Source organism: Typha angustifolia, chromosome 5 (assembly GCF_048772165.1).
Source record: "Typha angustifolia cultivar Huaian chromosome 5, ASM4877216v1, whole genome shotgun sequence".
In the NCBI taxonomy this organism is placed as follows: Eukaryota; Viridiplantae; Streptophyta; class Magnoliopsida; order Poales; family Typhaceae; genus Typha; species Typha angustifolia.
Window position 1 is genome coordinate 946,871 of NC_133243.1, and position 18,932 is coordinate 965,802.

Sequence of the window (18,932 nt, forward strand, 5' to 3'; positions counted from 1 at the left end):
GGTGCTCGAAAGGCCTATGCTTTTATTGCGATGAGCGCTTCGTACCAGGCCACAAATGCATTAAACAGTCCGCTGCCATCATGCTCATGGAGGAGATGATCGAGGATGATCCCGTAGAAGATCTTGAGGTGTAGTAAGAGGAGGAAGGTGGCCAGACTGTAGAGGACAGCCCGCTGGATGTCCAAGCTGAGCTCTCGCTTTATTCTTTTGCCGGCTAGACGACTCTAAAAACTCTTCGGGTCAAAGGTACAATTAAAAAGAATAAAATCATAATTCTTATTGATTCAGGAAGTACCCACAATTTTGTGGATTCTCGAACAATGAGGCGTTTGGGATTGGAGTTGGAGCCTTCCAATAGCTTTGATGTGGCTATCGGTGATGGCACCATGTCGAGAACGGAGGGCATATGTTGTAAGGTCCAGCTGCAAATTCAGGGCCATGGCTTTTGAATTGGTCTATATCCGTTGGCTCTACGAGGAGCCAACTTGGTGCTTAGGGTGCAATAGCTTCGAGATCTTGGATGGGTCACCTTCGACTTCATCCACCAGGGCGATGGAGTTCAGCCATGAAGGCGTTGCCAATCTAGCTACTAGTCACATTAAGCAAGGAGGCCAAGGGCGCACTACAGTCCCTAAAAGGGTTGCCGAAACCCGGGTGTTGTGGGTACCTCATGCAACTCATTGAAGGAGTTAAAGATGTGGACAATCTAGCTCATTTACTTGTGACTTAAGGGCTATTTTGCAAGAATTTAAAGCTATATTCTAGTAGCTACATAGATTGCCTCCACCTAGGAGGCAAGATCATCGTATCGAGATTATACTCAGAGTAAGTTTAGCAAATGTTAGGCCATACAATTACCCATTCATTCAAAAGGAGGCTATAACAAAGATGGTCCAAGACATGTTGTCCAGCAGGGTGGTAAAACTAAGTCAAAATGTCTATTCTTCACAGGTCTTGCTCATGCGGAAGAAGGACGATTCGTGCGGTTTTGCGTGGATTATTGAGCTCTTAATTCTATCGCCATCAAGGAGACCGGTATCCCATATCGATGATCGAAGAGTTGCTGGATGAATTGGTAGGTGCATGCTACTTTTTAAAGCTTGATTTGAGAGCGGGGTACCATCAAATCAGAGTGGAACCGTCCAATATGCACAAGACGGCGTTTCGAACACATGATGAGCTTTATTAGTTCCTCATTATACCCTTTGGTCTTACCAATGCTCTCACCACCTATTAGAGCTTAATGAATGACATCTTTAGGCCTTATTTGAGGTAATATGTGCTGATAGTCTTTAATGACATATTGGTATACAACCGCACGTGGGAGAAGCACATGCAACATCTTCGAACGGTACTTGGCCTATTACGGCAACACAAATTGAAGACCAAGGACTCCAAGTGTTTATAGGGGCAACGAAAGGTCGACTACCTGGGCCATATCATATCTAAAGATGGCATGGAGGTTAACCTTAAGAAGATTCAAAGCATGGTAGAATGGCCGCTGCCCAATACTACCAACGAGCTACACTGTTTCCTCAGCTTAACCGACTACTACTGTCGATTTGTGACGAACTATGGCAAGGTTGCGGCTCCCCTCACAGCCTTGCTGTGGAAAGGTACATTCACTTGGACGGATAAAGCAAGGAAAGTATTCGAAGCCATGAAGAAGGCAATGATCTCAGCCCCGGTCCTTACTTTAGCCGATTTCATCAAATTGTTTATCATTGAGTGTGATACGTCAGGAGTCGGCATTGGGGTTGTTTTGATGCAAGAAGGCAGACTCGTGGCTTACATGAGCAATGCTCTTTTAGAGCATCTGCAACTGTTATCCACTTAGGCTAATAAAATAGTTTAGGCTAATAAAGTAGTTTGACTATTTAACTAAAATTGCTAAAAATCCCAAGTGACGAAGGTAGACATATAATTTAGACTACACCCTTGAGTTTCTATTTAGTTAATGACAAGCAGCAGATTTAAATTAATCCCATACCATGCTTCGGGTTCGACTCGGCTCGACTCAAGTTGAGCCGAGCTTGAGATCAAAATTGATTCGAGTCGAGCCTAAGCCGAAGCCGGCTCACTCAGGCTTAGCTCGATAGGCTTGTTTACTATGTCAAAGATGATTCAAAGAGATGTCAGGGTAAGGGAGTGGCAGTAGCAGACTAGGGGAAGATTCTATCACATCAATCCTCTCAATTGTTTTCTATTTGTTTTTTTTTTCGGAGGGTAGAAATGTATATTTAATGATTGGATCCCTATGGGTTGTCTTTCTCAATTGCACACCTCACCAACCGAAGGAATATTTATTAAAAGCACCTGTTTTCCTCCTACTCCTTCGGCCTCCTCATCCTCCTCATTCGGCCTCCTCATCTGGCCTTCGCCTCCTCCTTTGGCAAGTTGTCATCGTCGCTTCCTCTGGCAGGCTGTTGCAACCACTAATACAACCACCACCTCCATCCTCCTCCTCCTTCAGCAAGTCGCTTGGACTCAGGCTCAAGCTTGGCTCGGGCTTAGGTTGGCTCGAACTCAAGCTCATCTTGATTTGAGCTGAGTCGAGCCTAAACAACAAAATATGCTCGAAATTAAGCTAGATCTAGCTTGCTTAAGCTCGGCTCGTTGACACCCCTAGTTTCTAGGATTGCTAATGGATTGTTACGAAAAAGAATAGCATCACAATCATTCAAAAATAATTCAAGCTAAAAAGATAGTTGTTAGAGAAGAAGTATAGAAAATTTTAAGGTGTTTAAAAAATAGCATCACAATCACTCAAGATTAATTCAAAATTAGTTTGAATTAAAATAAATCCACCCTAGCGTGTCTACTTCCCCATCACTCTATTAAATTTACCCCATATTTCTAATCCTTCAAACTTGCAATAAAATGCATGTCATCCTTCAATATATATAATTTAAAAAAAAGGAAAAAAAAAGAGAAAGTATAACGCAACTGGATCCGCTCCGACAAAGGAAACCCGGATCCAAAAATCCCCTCCTTCTCCTCCTCCCGAACCGGAAGTCATTCCCGTGTTTCCATGGCGGCATCGAGAAACGGAAGCGGCGCTCCGAAGTGCCATTCTCTCTCTCGCCACCACCTCGTCCGGTAATCTATCTATCTATCTATCTATCTATCTATCTATCCATATATATATATGCATGCATACATTACTCTTCTCTCTCTCTGACTCTCTTTCTGACTCTCTCTCAGTTTATCCGATACCCTCCGCGAAACCCTCGCAAGAACTCCCTACACCCCACCTGAAGGCGCTTCCATCTCCTTCAAATCCCTCCTCGAATCCCTCCTCCCATCCTCAGATGCGTCTTCCGCGAAGGAATCACGTAGGGAGATCAACGATTTCTTTTTGTGCTGCGCCGCCCTGGCCGCGGCGGAGGGGGACGAGTCCCCGGCCTTGTACTGGATCCCCAGAGACCTCTGTTTGCTCGCTAAGTCCGCGCTCAAGGAGATGGCGGAAGCTGCCTCCTACGGGTCGGAGGGCGACATGATTGTGGAGATGGTGCCAGAGGTCCTGCCGGAGGTGAAGAGGGTGATCAAGGAGAGCTGTGTCGATACGGAAGAGGAGGAGTTCTTAGCCGCCTCGGCGAAGGCGCCGGTGGAGAAGGCCGTGGTTGCGGGGCATCAGTTGAGGTGGATGGTCTCCCAGGTTAGTGTTGAACATCTCTTTTTTCTTGTTTAAACTAATTTTGGCCGGAAAGTTAGGATTTTGATTTGATTTTGTGGTGCTTGGATGATTCCAGGTTTGTTACCCTAAGCTGGGGAATCTGTGTTGGTTGGTGATTCCATGTGCTTTGACGGCTTTGGATCACTGGTCGCCGGAAGTTAAGGTACTACATTACCCTGCTTAAGATCTTTGGTGGGTTCTGAAACATTGTTTAAAATATGCACTGACATTTCATTTGTGTGCAAATCTTCCCGTTTTATATGGATAAATATGATACTAAAATTATTATTCTGATTAACACTTTTTATTTAGTGAGGAAATTCCAAAGCAACATTCTTTGATAAGAAGGTTCACCCATGGTTTGTTCTTTAGTAGGGAAATTATTATTCTGGTTTGCCTTTTGCTCCCCATTTTAACTGTAATTTGCTATTGGAAAGTCCTAAAAATGTCACAAAATCAATTTTGGCTTCTTTAGGGAACATCTTTTGATATTTCATTACCTTGCTGACAAATATGGTTTGAATAATTGGTCGATACGGATTAGTTTCTACTGGGACTATGCAATTGAGCAGGAACCAAAGAAAACTAGGTTTTGGTCTTCTTCCTGATGTTTTAAACCTTAAGAAGCCAAAAGTATGAGTCACTATCTCTGAAGCCCCTTTGATGCCGAAAGTATGAGTCAGTATCTCGGAAGCCCCCTCGAGGGCTTTACTATGCTCTGCCCTTCTTGATCCTTGAGCCATAAATCCTTTCAGAATTGAAACCAAATGCAAAAATTAAACTTTGAGTATGACCATAATTTAGAGTCATAGACTTAAGTTGGACATCCATAAGATGAAGGCCGTCTCAACAAATTAAGGTCCCTAGGCAAATAGGTTGAATGGGGTCCTTCAAAGCTGTATGCTATAATAGTGACAATATAAAATAAAATATAAAAATATATTTAATGTTTTAGAAAATACACATACATATACATATTATACATACATACATACATACACATATATATATATATACCAAAATTAAAATTTTGAAATGTTGAGGATCAGTCAAGTCAAATTGTAGAGAATGATATGATAGATCTCTATCTTAGCTGAACCAGACCATATATAATATATATTGGCTCTAGTGTAGCATGTTGATGTTAACACAGTGATCACTTGCTATTAACTTTACAATTGCCTCATGTTCAAAGTTTTTGGAATTAGAATTGGTATTGAGCCCTTACATACTTGGTCTTAGGCATTCTAAGCATATTGGGTCTTAAGATTTTTGTTCAGCCCTAAATGCATGAGGCCTGCTCCCTTCCCTCTTTGTTGACACATTTTAGTATTTTTCGTGTTATGTTGTAATGCATTTTAGCCCAGCTTTGCCCAATGTATAGATTGTGTTATGCATTTTAGCCCAGCTTTGCCCAATGTATAGATTGTGTTATGCATTTTAGCCCAACCCGTTAATCATATTGTAATGCAATAACCTCTTTGTAATGCAATAGCGAGTAATGCTGTCCTCTTTTGAGTTAGCATTTTTTGACTTGCATGTTAGGGTCATTCGTCAATGATTAGCCTTCGCAAACAATGTTGTAAAAAGTGCTTGTGGTATACAGGTAGTCATGCCACCGTAGAGTGCATAAATTGTATGCGGACTCATATGGTGGCGCTTATGAGGTCTAGTAATAAAATATGTTAGAAATATTATATACAATGTAAAATTTGGCATATTAAAATTATGTTAGTTATCATGAAATGAAGTTTTGGTCGATTTGATTGGTTTTATGTTGGTTTCCGCCAAATCGGGCCAAAACTTACTAGTGTTAATGGGTTGAATCTGACTCGGATTTGAAACCCATATCAACATTAACTTTTCCTTATCTTTCTCTCTTTCATGCTCTCAACTCCTCCCTTTCGATCTCTCTATCTCTCTCTCCTGTTGCATATTTTCCTTCTTGATCTGGTGACTGCAAGCCACGAGGAGTGACGACAACTGACAATGAACGTCAGTGAGTCAATTTTTGATGAGATTGACCTTTGATGAGTAGATCTCCGGCGATGCAAGGTCTTTTCCTCTCAGCTTTCGTTTAGGTTTTTCTTCCCTTTTTTTCCATCTATCTCCATCTCTCTCCCTCTCCCTTTCTCTACATTGCCGCAGCCCTATCTTTGCTGCTACAGTAGCAGTCCAACCCCTCTCCACCCCTATGGCCGTATCTTTTTCTTCTATCTATGAACAATTTGCTTTGTCAACAAAGTGTTAAGGGGAGAAAAGTGATATTCTTCTAAACTTTTATATCATTACAGGAGCAAGGAATGGCTAGCTTTGTACATGTATCAAAGAATGTGACCGCGACAGAATTAAGTTGGTATGAGGAGGCAATTCTTGATGCATGTTGTCGCAATATTCCTGCAAGTGATGAGCTGTGGTATCGTGTAGTTGAGGTCTCTGTGCTTTTGTTGACTTGTACTCAACGAAACAATCCTCGTAGCCATTGGTATGTATGTCCCTTTTCTAGTTCTCCTTTTGCTCTTGCTTTCTTTCTTTTCATCATGAGAACAAAATGTCTTAAAAATTAAGTTTCAGTTACAAGGTTGTATGTCAAGTAATAAGGTCTCCCTAAGTTGTGTATATGGGTTATGGTGATAATGTTCCACTAGAAATTTGGTGAAGATATGGATATTAAGATGTTCAAAGATCAAAACAAACACAAAGGTATTTTGCTCGAATTCCATAATTACTTTTAAGGAAAAATGTGAAGGATCCTGAAACATTCTAAATCATCGTCAGAAAGCTAAAAATGCAAAAAGCCCTTTTTATTAAATATTACATCCAGAAATGTAATTGATGCGGACATCATCGATATATCATACAAACGCATGTATTAGGGTTAGGATTGCCAGTAGCTAATGATCCCTCATATAGGGATTCGGTTCTAAGTTATTTTTCTTTTTCATATATTTGTTCATTTCTCGTGTTAAGGTTGTATTTGCTTATTTTTGGTGTTTAGGATTGTATTTAATTTTTATAGTTGTTATATGCTTATTGTCATTGTAAGGTTTATATAAAGACTCACTTTTCCCAGTTAAGTTTAATGAAGAATTTTGGGAGCTTGTTTCCTTCGTGAGTTTTAGGTATGAAACCCTAATTTGAGTGTAGTGGTGTGAGAGTTTTAGGTATGAAACCCTAATTTGAGTGTAGTGGTGTGAAATCCTACCTTTCTTAATTCCTTCTACCCACCATCTTCCCTAGAACTCTAGCGATCCCTATTGTTCATACCATTTTTTGTATTAAAGCAATGGTTCTTAGCATGGTTAGCCGGATCGAGATCAGTCGACCTCGATCTAGATCTAGGTCCAATGCAAATTCTCTAGGTCCAATGCAAATTCTCTCTCTTTTTCTCTCTTTCACTCCCCATTCTCTCTTTTACTTTCTTTCTTTTTTCACTCTTTTTTTTTTCTCTCCTTACCATATAACTGTTGTTTCTCTTACGGAGAGATCTAGCTCCGGCGAACTCCGACGAACTTCTATAATTTTTTAATTTATTTTTATTTCTCTCTCAATTTTTTCATTTCTTGCACTCTCTCCTTTTTTCTTCTTTCTTCTTTCTTCTTCTTCTTCTTCTTCTTCTTCTTTTTCGCTGCACCATGGTTTTTCTTTCTTTTATTTGATTTTTTTCACTCACTCTCTTTCTAATTTCTTCTTCGTTTTAATTTTTATTGCACCATAATTTTTCTTTCTTTATTTTTTTATTTTTGGTAAACTTTTTTCTAAATTTTAGAAGTTTTCCTACAATTTTAAATAATATTAAGAATTTTACGTAATTAAGAAGTTTGATCTGAACCAGGCAACCGATCCGACCGATAAGTATCATTTTTTCGGTAGGTTGATTCCAATTTTTTGAATCTTAGTTCTTAGGGTTAAAAATCACTAATCTCATTATCGATTTACCAATTGCACTATTCATCTTCACCTTGGCCTACTCCTTTCATTCCCATTGATATATCACAATTATTTTTCTCAAGGTCACTATGTCACCTATCCCCTCACCCATCACGCGATTGCTTTCCCTCAACCTCACAATTGCTGCATCTATTCTCCTCGACTTGCCTTCGTTGCCTTCCACTGCAAGAGCAATCCGAGTATCTAGAGTAGCTCTAACCTGTTGAGTAAGGGTTCCAAGTTGACCCGTAATGTCATTCACCTAAATGATATGACTTACTTCTATGTGTTGGCATATATTATTGTGAAATAATTTTATTAGTAGTGGATGACAACGAGATGATAGGAGAGAATGGGATGGTGATCGAGGAAGATCACAAAGAAGGGGTAAAGAGGTGGACATCGGCGGCAGAGAAGAGAGAAGACGACATGAGAAAAAATAAAACTAAAATGGCAGTGGGATTAAAAAAAACAAAATTAAAACGGCGACATTGATATAGGTAATGCAGGCAGTGATGGAGGAGGGATTTTGGGAAGATTTGAACCTAATAAACTATTGCTCTAATACCAGAATATGATATGAAACAGTGAGGATTGTAAAGGAAATAGAAAAGAGGCTTTACACCTTCATTCTCAAACTAAGATTTTAAATCCAAAATTCATGATGGAGACAAATCTTAAATTTCTTCATTAACCATAACCGGAAAAGAGTCTCTTTATATAGACCTTACAATGATAATAAGCAAAAAACACTTTAAACAACTACAAAAAACAAATTCAACCCTAAACACCATAAATAAGTAAATACAACCCTAACACCAAAAATAAAAATACGTAAAAATATAACTCATAAGCAACCTTTGCGCTAATACATGCGCTTGTATGATATGTTGATGATGTCCACAGCATTACCTGACCTACATCTATTAGGCAAACCTGCTTTGACATATTGTTGATTTCTACCTTGGTTTTTGTGCTAGATAGGTGTGTCAGATTGTGTTTGATTCAATTAAATCCAACATAAGTGTAAGACACTTAGGGTCGAGAGCTGTCTAGACTCTGGAGCTTATCAGATTTTAGATGGATTGGGTTGCTTTACGGAATATAGTTAATATGACATCCTAAGTAATCTATTATGGACTTAACTTATCTGCTTTTTCCTTTTGACCTAGACGATTTTGTAGGACTGGAGCTATCGTTTGCTGCATCATTAGATCGACACTTAAGATCTAACTTGGAAAGGTATTTATATGACAGATTGACATGAAAACTGTGTATTTTGACATTTCATGTGCGCTTTATGAATACCTATATATTTTATATTATTATTTGTTGTCCATAATCAGTCTGGCTTTGTTTTGCATTTTGGTCCAATTAGGTAACTATAATCGTCCCATGACCATTTATTTTAGTGGTGTCATTAAATTTGACACTTTGGTTGCCTAATAGCTGATGTTATCTACTGCATGCTTCATTTTTAGTTCTCTAATTTTTGCCTGTTCCTAGGTTTGAGCAAATGCTTAATGAGATGCTGGGCCATTTGGAGCGCCAACCATATAACAAAGAACGTCGTATTGCATGGCTTACTCTCATTGAGCCAATTTTTAATGCTATGGGCCTTCTCATTTTGGCACACTTCCGCCGTCTTTTCCCTCTCTTCCTTCAGTGGATGCATGCTGATGATGATAAAACAACTATTCTGGTAATGTTATGAAACACTTAGATTATCATGCATATTGTGTTTTTTATAATAATATCTCTTGTTGATAGTTCAGTTACCTATAGTCTGTGGATTGAAACACTTTTGGTATTTGGCTATAGGCACTAATTTGTCAACTTTGATTTTGTATCACTGTATTGAAAAGCGGCTATGGTGCCGGTCGCCCCGCCAAGAGAAATGGCGGCCAGACTGCCTAGGTGAACTTGGCGCCAAGTCGCGTAGTGGGCTGTGGATTGCCGATTGTTTCATCTCCTCCTCTTTTCTTCTTCTTTTCTCTCTCTGGCATCGAAACCACCCTTTTTTTTTGTCTTTCTTTCTCTGTGCTTTAACAGTGGGAAAGAGAGAGTGTTTGGAAAGATAGAGAGGCCACATGGGAAAAAGAGTGGTGGGAAATGGAGAGCCATGTGAGGGAAGAGAGTGGTGGGAAAGAGAGAGCTATGTGGAAAAGAGAGGCCGGCTCATATTAACATTGGAAATCACCAAAGACACCAACTATTAATGCATTTCAAACCACCAACTATGCATTTAATTTCAGATCATGATAATTTATTATTAAGATGTTAATAAAATATGTATACATATTTGTGAATTATAAATTTATAATCTATTATTTTTATAGTTGTGAATTGCACTATTAAAATTTTATAAATACTATATATATATATATATTATCATATACAATTATTTTTTATTTTTTATATATTAAATTGCTAGACCGCCTTGGCATCCGCTCCATCTCCCGCCTAGGCGCTAGGCTATGGGGTGACTGCCCGCAATCCGCGGCCACCTTTCAATACACTGTTTTATATCTAATCAGTTATCAAGATATAAAGGAGGGATAAACTAGCGGAAATTTAGAGTAAATTGGACAAAGAAAAGGAAGAATAGGACCACTTCTGTGAAGCGAGTATAGAGAAGCTGGGAGGAAAGAATGACATATAGAATGTAAGACAGGAAATTGAACAAAAGTGAGTTTATGGGCATAGAATTCTCTCTTTTTTCTATTTTATCAAGTTCTCTAGACTCTTTCCTGTACCATATGTGGTGTTGAATGGGGAACACTCTGTAGCAGAATGAAGTGCAGTAGCCAATTACTTTTATTGATTGATGAGGCACCTAGTTGAGGCTATTTGCATTTATTGGAGCTCTTGGAGCGACACCTCAAATTAAAGAACATGTCTATGTACTGTATAGACTCTTTTCTTCTCCTCCTCTTATTTATGTTTTTCTCAGTAGTTTTCCTGGTGGCAAAACAATGGAGGCTCACTGAAGTTAGAAGAGCAGAGGGTGAGGGGATGCGCACTGAAATTAGTGAGATGGTAGAAGGCAGTTGCATACCAAATGTGTACTGAAAAAGAGAGGAGGGAGTTTTAGTTCATTGATTGAGAGAAGGGGATCCTAATGTGGTTTTATTGACCTATTAGACCCTTCAGTCACTCTTTGTTTCTAATTAGGACTTCTTAATTCAACCTTGTTTAATTTGAGACATTCATATCAAATTTCTCCATTAAATTTTCATTTAGTACATAATATTTTGATAATTGGAGGCTTATGTTTTTGAATTCAATTTATATTGTAGTGATGGAGGATAACTTTAATAAGACCATGGACACGAAGATCAACAAACTGAAGCTGCACTGTATCTTATCACGGTTCTGATAATCAATGATTTCAGCAGTATCTAGTGCAGAACTAGATTTTCATTAGATAGAACAAACTCTAGATAATATGCAGATTTCACATTGCCTTGCTGATTATCTGAAAATTCAATTAGATGGTTTTCATGTCAGTCAGTCTGGAAATAAAGATGTTGACCACAAGGCGAAGCCATATTTGCAAGGTCAATAGTCAAGTGGAAACCGACAAATTTGAAAAAAATGTTGCGTTTCAAAAGGTTTGATGTAGAACTAAAGAAAGGACCAATTAGGAGTCCGAAACAGAAGTAGGATGGGTACAATAACTAGTTTTGTATTGAAATAATGAAATTAAAGTAGATCTAATACTATTTTGATGAAAAATTTCCATAATGAACAATGATTTCCAAGTGTTATTTAAAGAATTGTTAGACTAGTTTTAGATGGCAAACCACAAGACAGTACTATAGATAAAAAGGAAGAGAGCAAGATCAAGAAGAACAAGAGAAAATTGTAGATTGCTTGACCTATAATTTTGCTAGGCATCACACACCTAGGGATGCCATGCATTGGATTAGAAAATTTGATTTAAGATAAAAAAATAATTTATTGAATTGATGAATTATTTTGGTAGATTTATGCTCAAGTGTTTTTCTTCGATAGATCATTTGAAGATCCAAAGTTTGTCAATGCTTTGTAGGTTAAGAAAATTTAGAGCATGTTGCTACTAATGGTGAATTAAGGTTCTTCCACCAATCACGTTTCTAGAAAATGGTTCATCAGAGGAAGTTGGCAATTGTGAACAAGCTCAAGGATAGCCTTCATGCAACAAAAGGGAGTTTTAGTCATGGATCCCAAAATTAGCCGATCTCGAGTCGAATCAGTCGATCCAGATTAGAATCGGCCATAACCGATCCCGATCAAACCGGTTTCCATCCAGTTTTGGCTAGTATTGGCCAGTTTCAGCCGTATTGGCCGATCTATATCAGAAAACAATAATATCAGTTGAAATTAACTGTTTTTAAGATTCAGGTCGAATTTAAAATGTATCTAACCTTGGAGACATTAATAATTGATGGCATTATTTTTTTTTTTAATTTTTAGTTTTTACTCTCTATCTCTCACACACTCTTCTTTTACTCTCACACTTCATTGAGTTCATTTGGTGACCGTTTCGGTGAGCTCCTTTGGCTAATCTACACTTTAGTGAACTCAGATGAGTTTTTTATTTTTATTTTTTTCTTTCTCACCTACTTTTTAACTCCTTTTTTCTTACTGCTATAAAACAACAGAGAAGAAATATTTCTCTTCATGTTATTTTGCAGTATTAATTTATGAGTATAAAAATGTCTAATTCAAGTCGAAATTCATTATAGTTTTAAGTGACTTTTTTTCTTTAGTTTTAAAGTTCATATGTCACTAATTTTTATTTCTTATTATTCTATTATCTTTTTATAAATTTTGAGAAATGTTTCTGTATTTTAAATAATATTTAGAATTTTACATAATTAAAAATAGTCCAATCTGATACGAGCGGTCGATATGATCGATACAGCCGATTCGACTGATATGTATCGTTTTGTCTAACAGTCGATCCTGATACCGATACCGAGTTACGTATCGTTTTTTCTAACGGCCAAGCCCGATTTCGGTATCGAGTTTCGGAACCTTGGTTTTAGTTTATTTGTTTTTAGCTATTGAATGGACAATGGACATTGTCGATTTGAGATACCATGTCAATACCCCAATATACACTACTTATTTTTCTAAGTTATGTTAGTTGAGTTACTGTAGGAATTTATTATTTTGATATATCTCGAGTCTTAGTTATTTTACTTGTTTTAGTAGCATTGGAGTCTTGTTATCCAATTCCTAACAGAGCAGAGAAAAAGGAAATTTATTTGTTCTTTGGAACTTTTAGTATCCTTTTATGGAGGTCCAGGTAGGATTCTGACATTCTGCTTCTTTAGGAAATTTCATTAGACACTATCTGTCTATCTGTCATGTGTCTTGGTCGCATTATGAACAAAACTTGTGTATTGTTTAATTGTTCTGAACAAAACTTGTGTATTGTTTAATTGTTCTTTCCCCATTTTTATATTTTTTCTTCTTATTAATCTTTCCCTTATTAAAAATTCTATCTTGTTTCAATTTTTTCCTAATTCCTTTCAGCAGTGACTCCTCTAATCCTTTTTGTGGTTTGAATGCTGGGTTATACTACTTCCTTTCGCTGGTTATAATTTTTGGTCTCAAGGACAATAAGCTCATGCACTTTGTGAGTGGGAAATCATAATTACACTTCCCCTCATTATTTCTTCAAAACTTTCACCCCTACGTTCATAGCTCATGTCTTGATCTCAATCTCGCAATATTATTATTTTGCTTCTACGAACCAGATCTGGATTGATTCTTTTGTAAGAAAAATCTGAAATTTTTAAGTGGTAGCCTTGTGAGTCTTGGATTTAACGGAGTGAAAAGATATGAATGAAATAGTGGAGGAAGGTCGAAACTGGACAAGTATAGCGATAGTTGTTGGAAGGTGGTAGAGGGCTGTGAGATGGTGAAGGTCGGCTGTAAAGGTGGGTGGGTCATGGAGGAAGATGGTGGCTAGGGTTTAGAAGTAGAATTAAGATTTTTATGTTAGATCTACTCCTACGAAAATAAACAGCTATGATTAAAGATAAAAATAAGATAATAAAATTAACTTAAAAATCAATATTCATTTCCTATCTCATAATAATCTAAATAAATAATGTCCACTCATATTCATAGGAGTAGAGACATAGCAGGTGAGATCCAACTCGACCTAATGGGCATACATACACTGATTATCCGCTTTAATTCAAATTTAAAAACAATAAGCGAAATCAACTAACTAGACTCAACTTAACTGACTCGACTCATGGTTGGATCGTATTAATTCACCACGCTTTCGACATCTTATCCTCAAGGTGACTAGTACACGAGCTGGACCTTCTTGTTCACGCTGTGCGTGTGGGCCCACTGGTCTGGCTTATGTTATGCTTAGCCTGCATGTAGAATTGGCTCAGTTAGTTGACGTGGGCCCACCATGTTGTTCCACCAGTCAAGCTTAGGCTCGTACGTAGGCCCAAAGTCATGCTCATGAGTCCCAAATTGAGTCAAGCAAGGTGGTCGGTTCACAAAAATTTAGCCTACATTGAGATACATGTACTTCATCTCTACCCACTTGTCCTAACCCTAACCCTAAGGCCAATTTTTTTTTTTTGGGCCTAGGGGCACCACCACAAGCCATTGTAGCCTTAGTGGTGGCTAGGTAGGGTCTTTGCCTCTCTCGCTTGTGGTAGTTGGTGTCCAACGAGTCTTCGTGGCGAGTGTCGGTGAAGGAAGAAAATCGAGCTCGGGCTCGGTTTGTTACAGGGCAGCCATGGCATGTCTTCGACGGTCCCGATAGCCCTTGATGGCCACGGTCGGTACCCGCAGGCCCATTGCAGCGGAGCTATGATAATGAAGAAGCCCGAGGAAGCCACTCCAACGTGGTATGGCTTGAGCATAGCAAGGTGACTATTGGGTTCATCTACTTGTCGGCGACTACAGCGACCACCATTGGCAAGCAGTCGGGCAAAGGAAGCCAGCCATGGCTGGTGGTGGTCGTGAAGGTGCTGGACTCGAGGCCTCCTTTTGCGAGTTCACTGTAGCATGGAAGGTTGTTGACGGTGGTCTTTCGGTCGGCGTTGGTGTGAATGATGGCCATAACTCAGGTGTGGAGGACCCAAGGAAGAGGTTGGCGGTGGCAGTTTGGGTCGGAAGCTCGTCAAGCAGTGCCAACGAAGAGCTAGGGTTTCATGCATCGTTTTTCAATTGCGGCTAGGAAATGACGTTGGGGCCATCGCTAGGGCCTGCTCCAGCGGCGAGATGGGTCTACAGAGATGGCAGGGGCTCCATTGCCACCTAAGGGGGTGCCTTGGCCACGGTTTGGTGGTCCTCTCTATTTCCCTCACGGTTTGATATTATTTGACATGAGGGCGGCGATTTTGCTATGGCCGGTAGCGGTGGGCGGTGGGGTTGGGTTAGAGATGGCCTCTGTCAAGGCTTGCAGTGCCTTGTCATGTAGTTCGGTGCTCTCATATGATAGAATCTTTAAATCCTCCATGGATTCGAGTAACACCCTCACCCGCACGGATGGTTCGTCGGTGGTGGTGGTGGTGGTGTCGAAGAAGCTTCCATAGTGATGTAGATGAGTCCTTAGTTTTCCATGGTGACAATCTCTCTTGGATTTGCTTTGGATTGTGTTCACTTTCAACTGAGGAACGATGGTTTTGATACCACTGTTACGAACTAGACCTGGATTGATCCGTTCACAGAAAAAATCTAAGATTTTTATGAACGGTAGTCTTGTGAGTTTAGATCTAATATATTTGGAATGAAGTGATTTTAAGGTTGGAGTGAAAATATATGACTAAAACAGTGGAGGAAGGTCGAAACTGAACAAAAATTGAAATACTAACGTTGTGGCGATTATTGGAATGTGTGACGACCGTAGGATGGTGGAGATCGGTCGTGAGGGTGGGTGGCTTGTGGAGGAAGATGGTGACTAAGGTTTTGAGGTAGAATTAGGATTTCTAGGTTAGATATACTTCTATGAAAATAAACGGCTATGATTAAAGGTAAAACAAGATAATAAAATTAACTTAAATCAATATTAATTCCTTGATCCCATAATAATCCAAATAAACAATGATCACTCATATTAAATGAAAATAAACGGCTATGATTAAAGGTAAAAACAAGATAATAAAATTAACTTAAATCAATATTAATTCCCTGATCCCATAATAATCCAAATAAACAATTATAACTCATATTTATAGGAGTAGAGACATAGCGGGTCGGATCCAACTCGACCCACTGGGCATAGCTATGCGGATTATCCATTTTAATTTAAATTTAAAAACAATAAGTGAAATTAATTAACTAGACTCAGCCTAACTGATTTGACTCTCGTGGTTGGATTGTTTCATTTTGCCTATTTTTGAGATGTTTGAAATTAGTCACATATTGACAAGAAACATTTTGGCCATCCTTTGATACAAATTGTGTTCCAGAAGAAATACCTTTTAGGAATGCCATCATTGTTGTCAGTGCTCTTTGGAATTGAAAAGGCACTATTGAGATATCCCCACTGCATCATATGATTGATGTTGCCCTGACATGGGTTCTCTAAGTCCTGCTGCCAGTTTCTAATTCTATAACAACAACAATATGCACTAGCACAACAATGATAACAAGAACATAGGTTCAACTATTTGGGTTGGCTTTCGATCCTTTTCCTCCGTTCACAAATAGTTAGTCCAAGGTTCTGTAGGTATCAGTTTTGATAAGTTTTCTTTCTTCCCCAGAAGTTCTGCACTAGTTATCAAGCTACCAAGCAAATCCTCAGCTTTCCTTTGGATGAGGTGTTGAAAGATATAGCATTAAGGATAATGCTACCAATTTGTAAGCAAATTCAAGCAGATGGTCTTCTCTCGAGATTCTAAAGGCAATCTGACAAGTATGAGACCCAAGTTTTTTTTTTCTATTTAAGGCTTTAAGCTCATGCAAGAAGGAATTGGCTTTGATCTTTAAGGCACATAAAACAGAGTCAATGGAAGAGAAGTCCCATCGTGTCTTAGGAATGTCGAGCATCTAAAGTATATGAAGTTTACATTGTTTTAAGTTGCTAAGGTGGATTTTACATGTCTCTTGAAAGCCATTTATTCTCTTCTGTTTGATGCTACCGGATGATATGATTTTCGTCATGACAAGAGTTTTGTGATGAATGTTGATTTTTCTGCATGTAAGTCCATGACTGAATTGGTTTACCTGGCATGCAAGTTAGACATGTCATGATATTAGTATTCACGATAGAATGCATAAAAAACATAAACCTTGTTCCTTAGTTTTCATTAGTGTTAAGCACAGAGCATATATTGTACACACTGGGGAGACACCTCTATCTAGTTCCATATATTGACTTTCCAGCAGTTAAGCAGTACACCCGTATCCATTTCCATATATGGACTTTCTGGCAATTATATACTTTGCTTGCCAACATTTTATCTACATTATTTAGAATTGGGCAGTGGATGATGAGTTCATGACCATTTCTTGCCATCCATTAGGAGTTTCTTTTTGTCACATTTCTCTTTCCATTTTTGTCTTAGATCTATTCAGATTCCACACAAAAAAACCTGGCATTCTCACTGCTGCAGAACATATTTCTGCTGGAGCAGGATAGCTTGATCCTTTTTCCTGTATTATCACAGGTTCTAGAACGGCTGCGAACAATTGTTCAGCTTACATGGGTCAGGCAATCACCTTATACTGAGAGGTAGGTTATTGGCTTTTGTTGCTATGCTCTTTGAGTTTGTTAACTCTGTTTAGTCAGATGGGGAATGTAGACAAAACCTAAGTTTAGTATTTCCTGTGGATTGTTCTCTTAGAATAAAAAATAGATGTCCTAGAAGAAATTAATAGTGCCGTAGTTGTCTGGCTTTTATTTTATATAATAAGTACCTCATATTTCTTTTCCGAAATATTGAATTTTTGGTTGTCTTATGGATGAGCCATCTTGATTATGTTACAAGTTTTTGTCTATAAAAATTTAGCTTCTTTCAGCTCGTCACCAAATTGGTTTATCAAAATAGAATTTGGATATCCGATGAGAAAGTTGAGGTGATTGAAGGAAGTTATACTGCACGTTGCCTCTCCTATGTGCAATTCTTTGTCTTGTAAGAGCTGTGTGAAGTTCTTTGTAGATTGTGACAGTTGATATTGAGGGATGGGTCTGGTGGGCATTAATTAAACAGAACCATTTATTTGATCCGAGATGTGAATTCAGTTTTTGTAATCACCTGAGGAATGTAGTATTACAGATTTTCTGTCTTGATTCTCCTTATAGCTCAATTCTGACTCTGATTTGTTTTTCTTCAGACTTGTAGATGAGCTTGTTCTTTTATACAAGGAAACAGCGACAAGAAAGAACCGAGAAGTTCTCCGTGATCACATTTTACAAATGCTGACATTACTTCAAAAGTAAAAGACCCACCTTGACGTTTATAAACTTTTCTTTCCAATTACTTTCCGCTGATCGATCTAGTTTAGTCCTCTCAACTTGTCATCTGAATCTGATCTAATTCGCATTCTCTCTTGGTGCAGATGTAAGGGATTGCAGTTTGAGTCAGCTTGGGACAAGCACAAGAATGATCCAGATCTATCGATGTTGCTCTCTTCTTTCAAGCTTTAACCTGCTGGGATTTTGCCGCTAATATGCCCGGGCTTGTTCACATATTGTACATAAACTTTTTCAGCTCCTTGACGAAACCGAGGTCTGCGAGAAATTCTTTGTCTGTCTCTGTAAGCATGATTAGTATCATTGGTTGTTCATTGTTCACGAGCTTTGAAGCCAATGTGAGTATTATAAAGACCAAAAGTGAAATCTATATATATCCATGCATGCTATGTGCCCTAATTCTTTGACCCGGGTCATTTGTGGAATAAGAATATGCTTATTCTAATAAGCCTCCTTAATATTAGTATAGTAATATATATTTCTCTCTTTTTTTTTTTTAATCTGATATTTTTATATTTACTAATTACTATATTTTAAAAAGATATTACTTTAATCAATTATCATTTCAATTACTCATTATTATTTTCTTTTCTTTTCTGTATATCCATTCATTATAAGGATTATTTTAGTCATTCGCTAAACTATTATTTTAATTTTATGTTACATTAAATATAAATAATATTTATTGTACTAGCATATAATAAAATACTAGAATAATTTAAATATAGGAAATTAGAATAAATATAGGTTATGTTGGACGCTTACGTAGTTTCTCACGCAATCTTATTTAGCAAAGGAGATATTTTTTTGTTGGTATTTGATCCCTTTTATAAGTGTTATAGAAAGAGATGATGCTTTATTTTTTTTTTAAGAAAAGGAAAT

At 38.1% G+C, this 18,932-nt stretch overlaps 1 protein-coding gene across 2 annotated transcripts; it reads left to right on the forward strand.

Moving 5' to 3' along the window:
* The first annotated feature begins 2,961 nt into the window (after window positions 1–2,961).
* On the forward strand, window positions 2,962–18,449 carry LOC140760603 (uncharacterized protein At2g39910). Of its 2 annotated transcripts, XM_073097627.1 has the most exons (8): window positions 2,962–3,099; window positions 3,205–3,658; window positions 3,753–3,839; window positions 5,971–6,161; window positions 9,113–9,308; window positions 17,245–17,309; window positions 17,912–18,013; window positions 18,137–18,449. In XM_073097627.1, exons 1-8 carry the CDS (start codon window positions 3,032–3,034, stop codon window positions 18,222–18,224), a joined length of 1,251 nt encoding a protein of 416 aa, XP_072953728.1. In that variant the 5' UTR covers window positions 2,962–3,031; the 3' UTR covers window positions 18,225–18,449. The 2 variants fall into 2 exon arrangements, 1 of the variants encoding a protein (XP_072953728.1); XR_012104418.1 differs by lacking the exon at window positions 17,245–17,309.
* Window positions 18,450–18,932: the final 483 nt, after the last annotated feature.

What these genes read in the sequence shown, in the direction of transcription:
- LOC140760603 (XM_073097627.1), top strand. Translation starts at nt 3,032, where the DNA reads ATGGCGGCATCGAGAAACGGAAGCGGCGCTCCGAAGTGCCATTCTCTC. An exon ending in TCTCGCCACCACCTCGTCCG is followed by an intron (nt 3,100 to 3,204) that starts GTAATCTATCTA and finishes ACTCTCTCTCAG; the next exon opens with TTTATCCGATACCCTCCGCG. An exon ending in TGAGGTGGATGGTCTCCCAG is followed by an intron (nt 3,659 to 3,752) that starts GTTAGTGTTGAA and finishes GGATGATTCCAG; the next exon opens with GTTTGTTACCCTAAGCTGGG.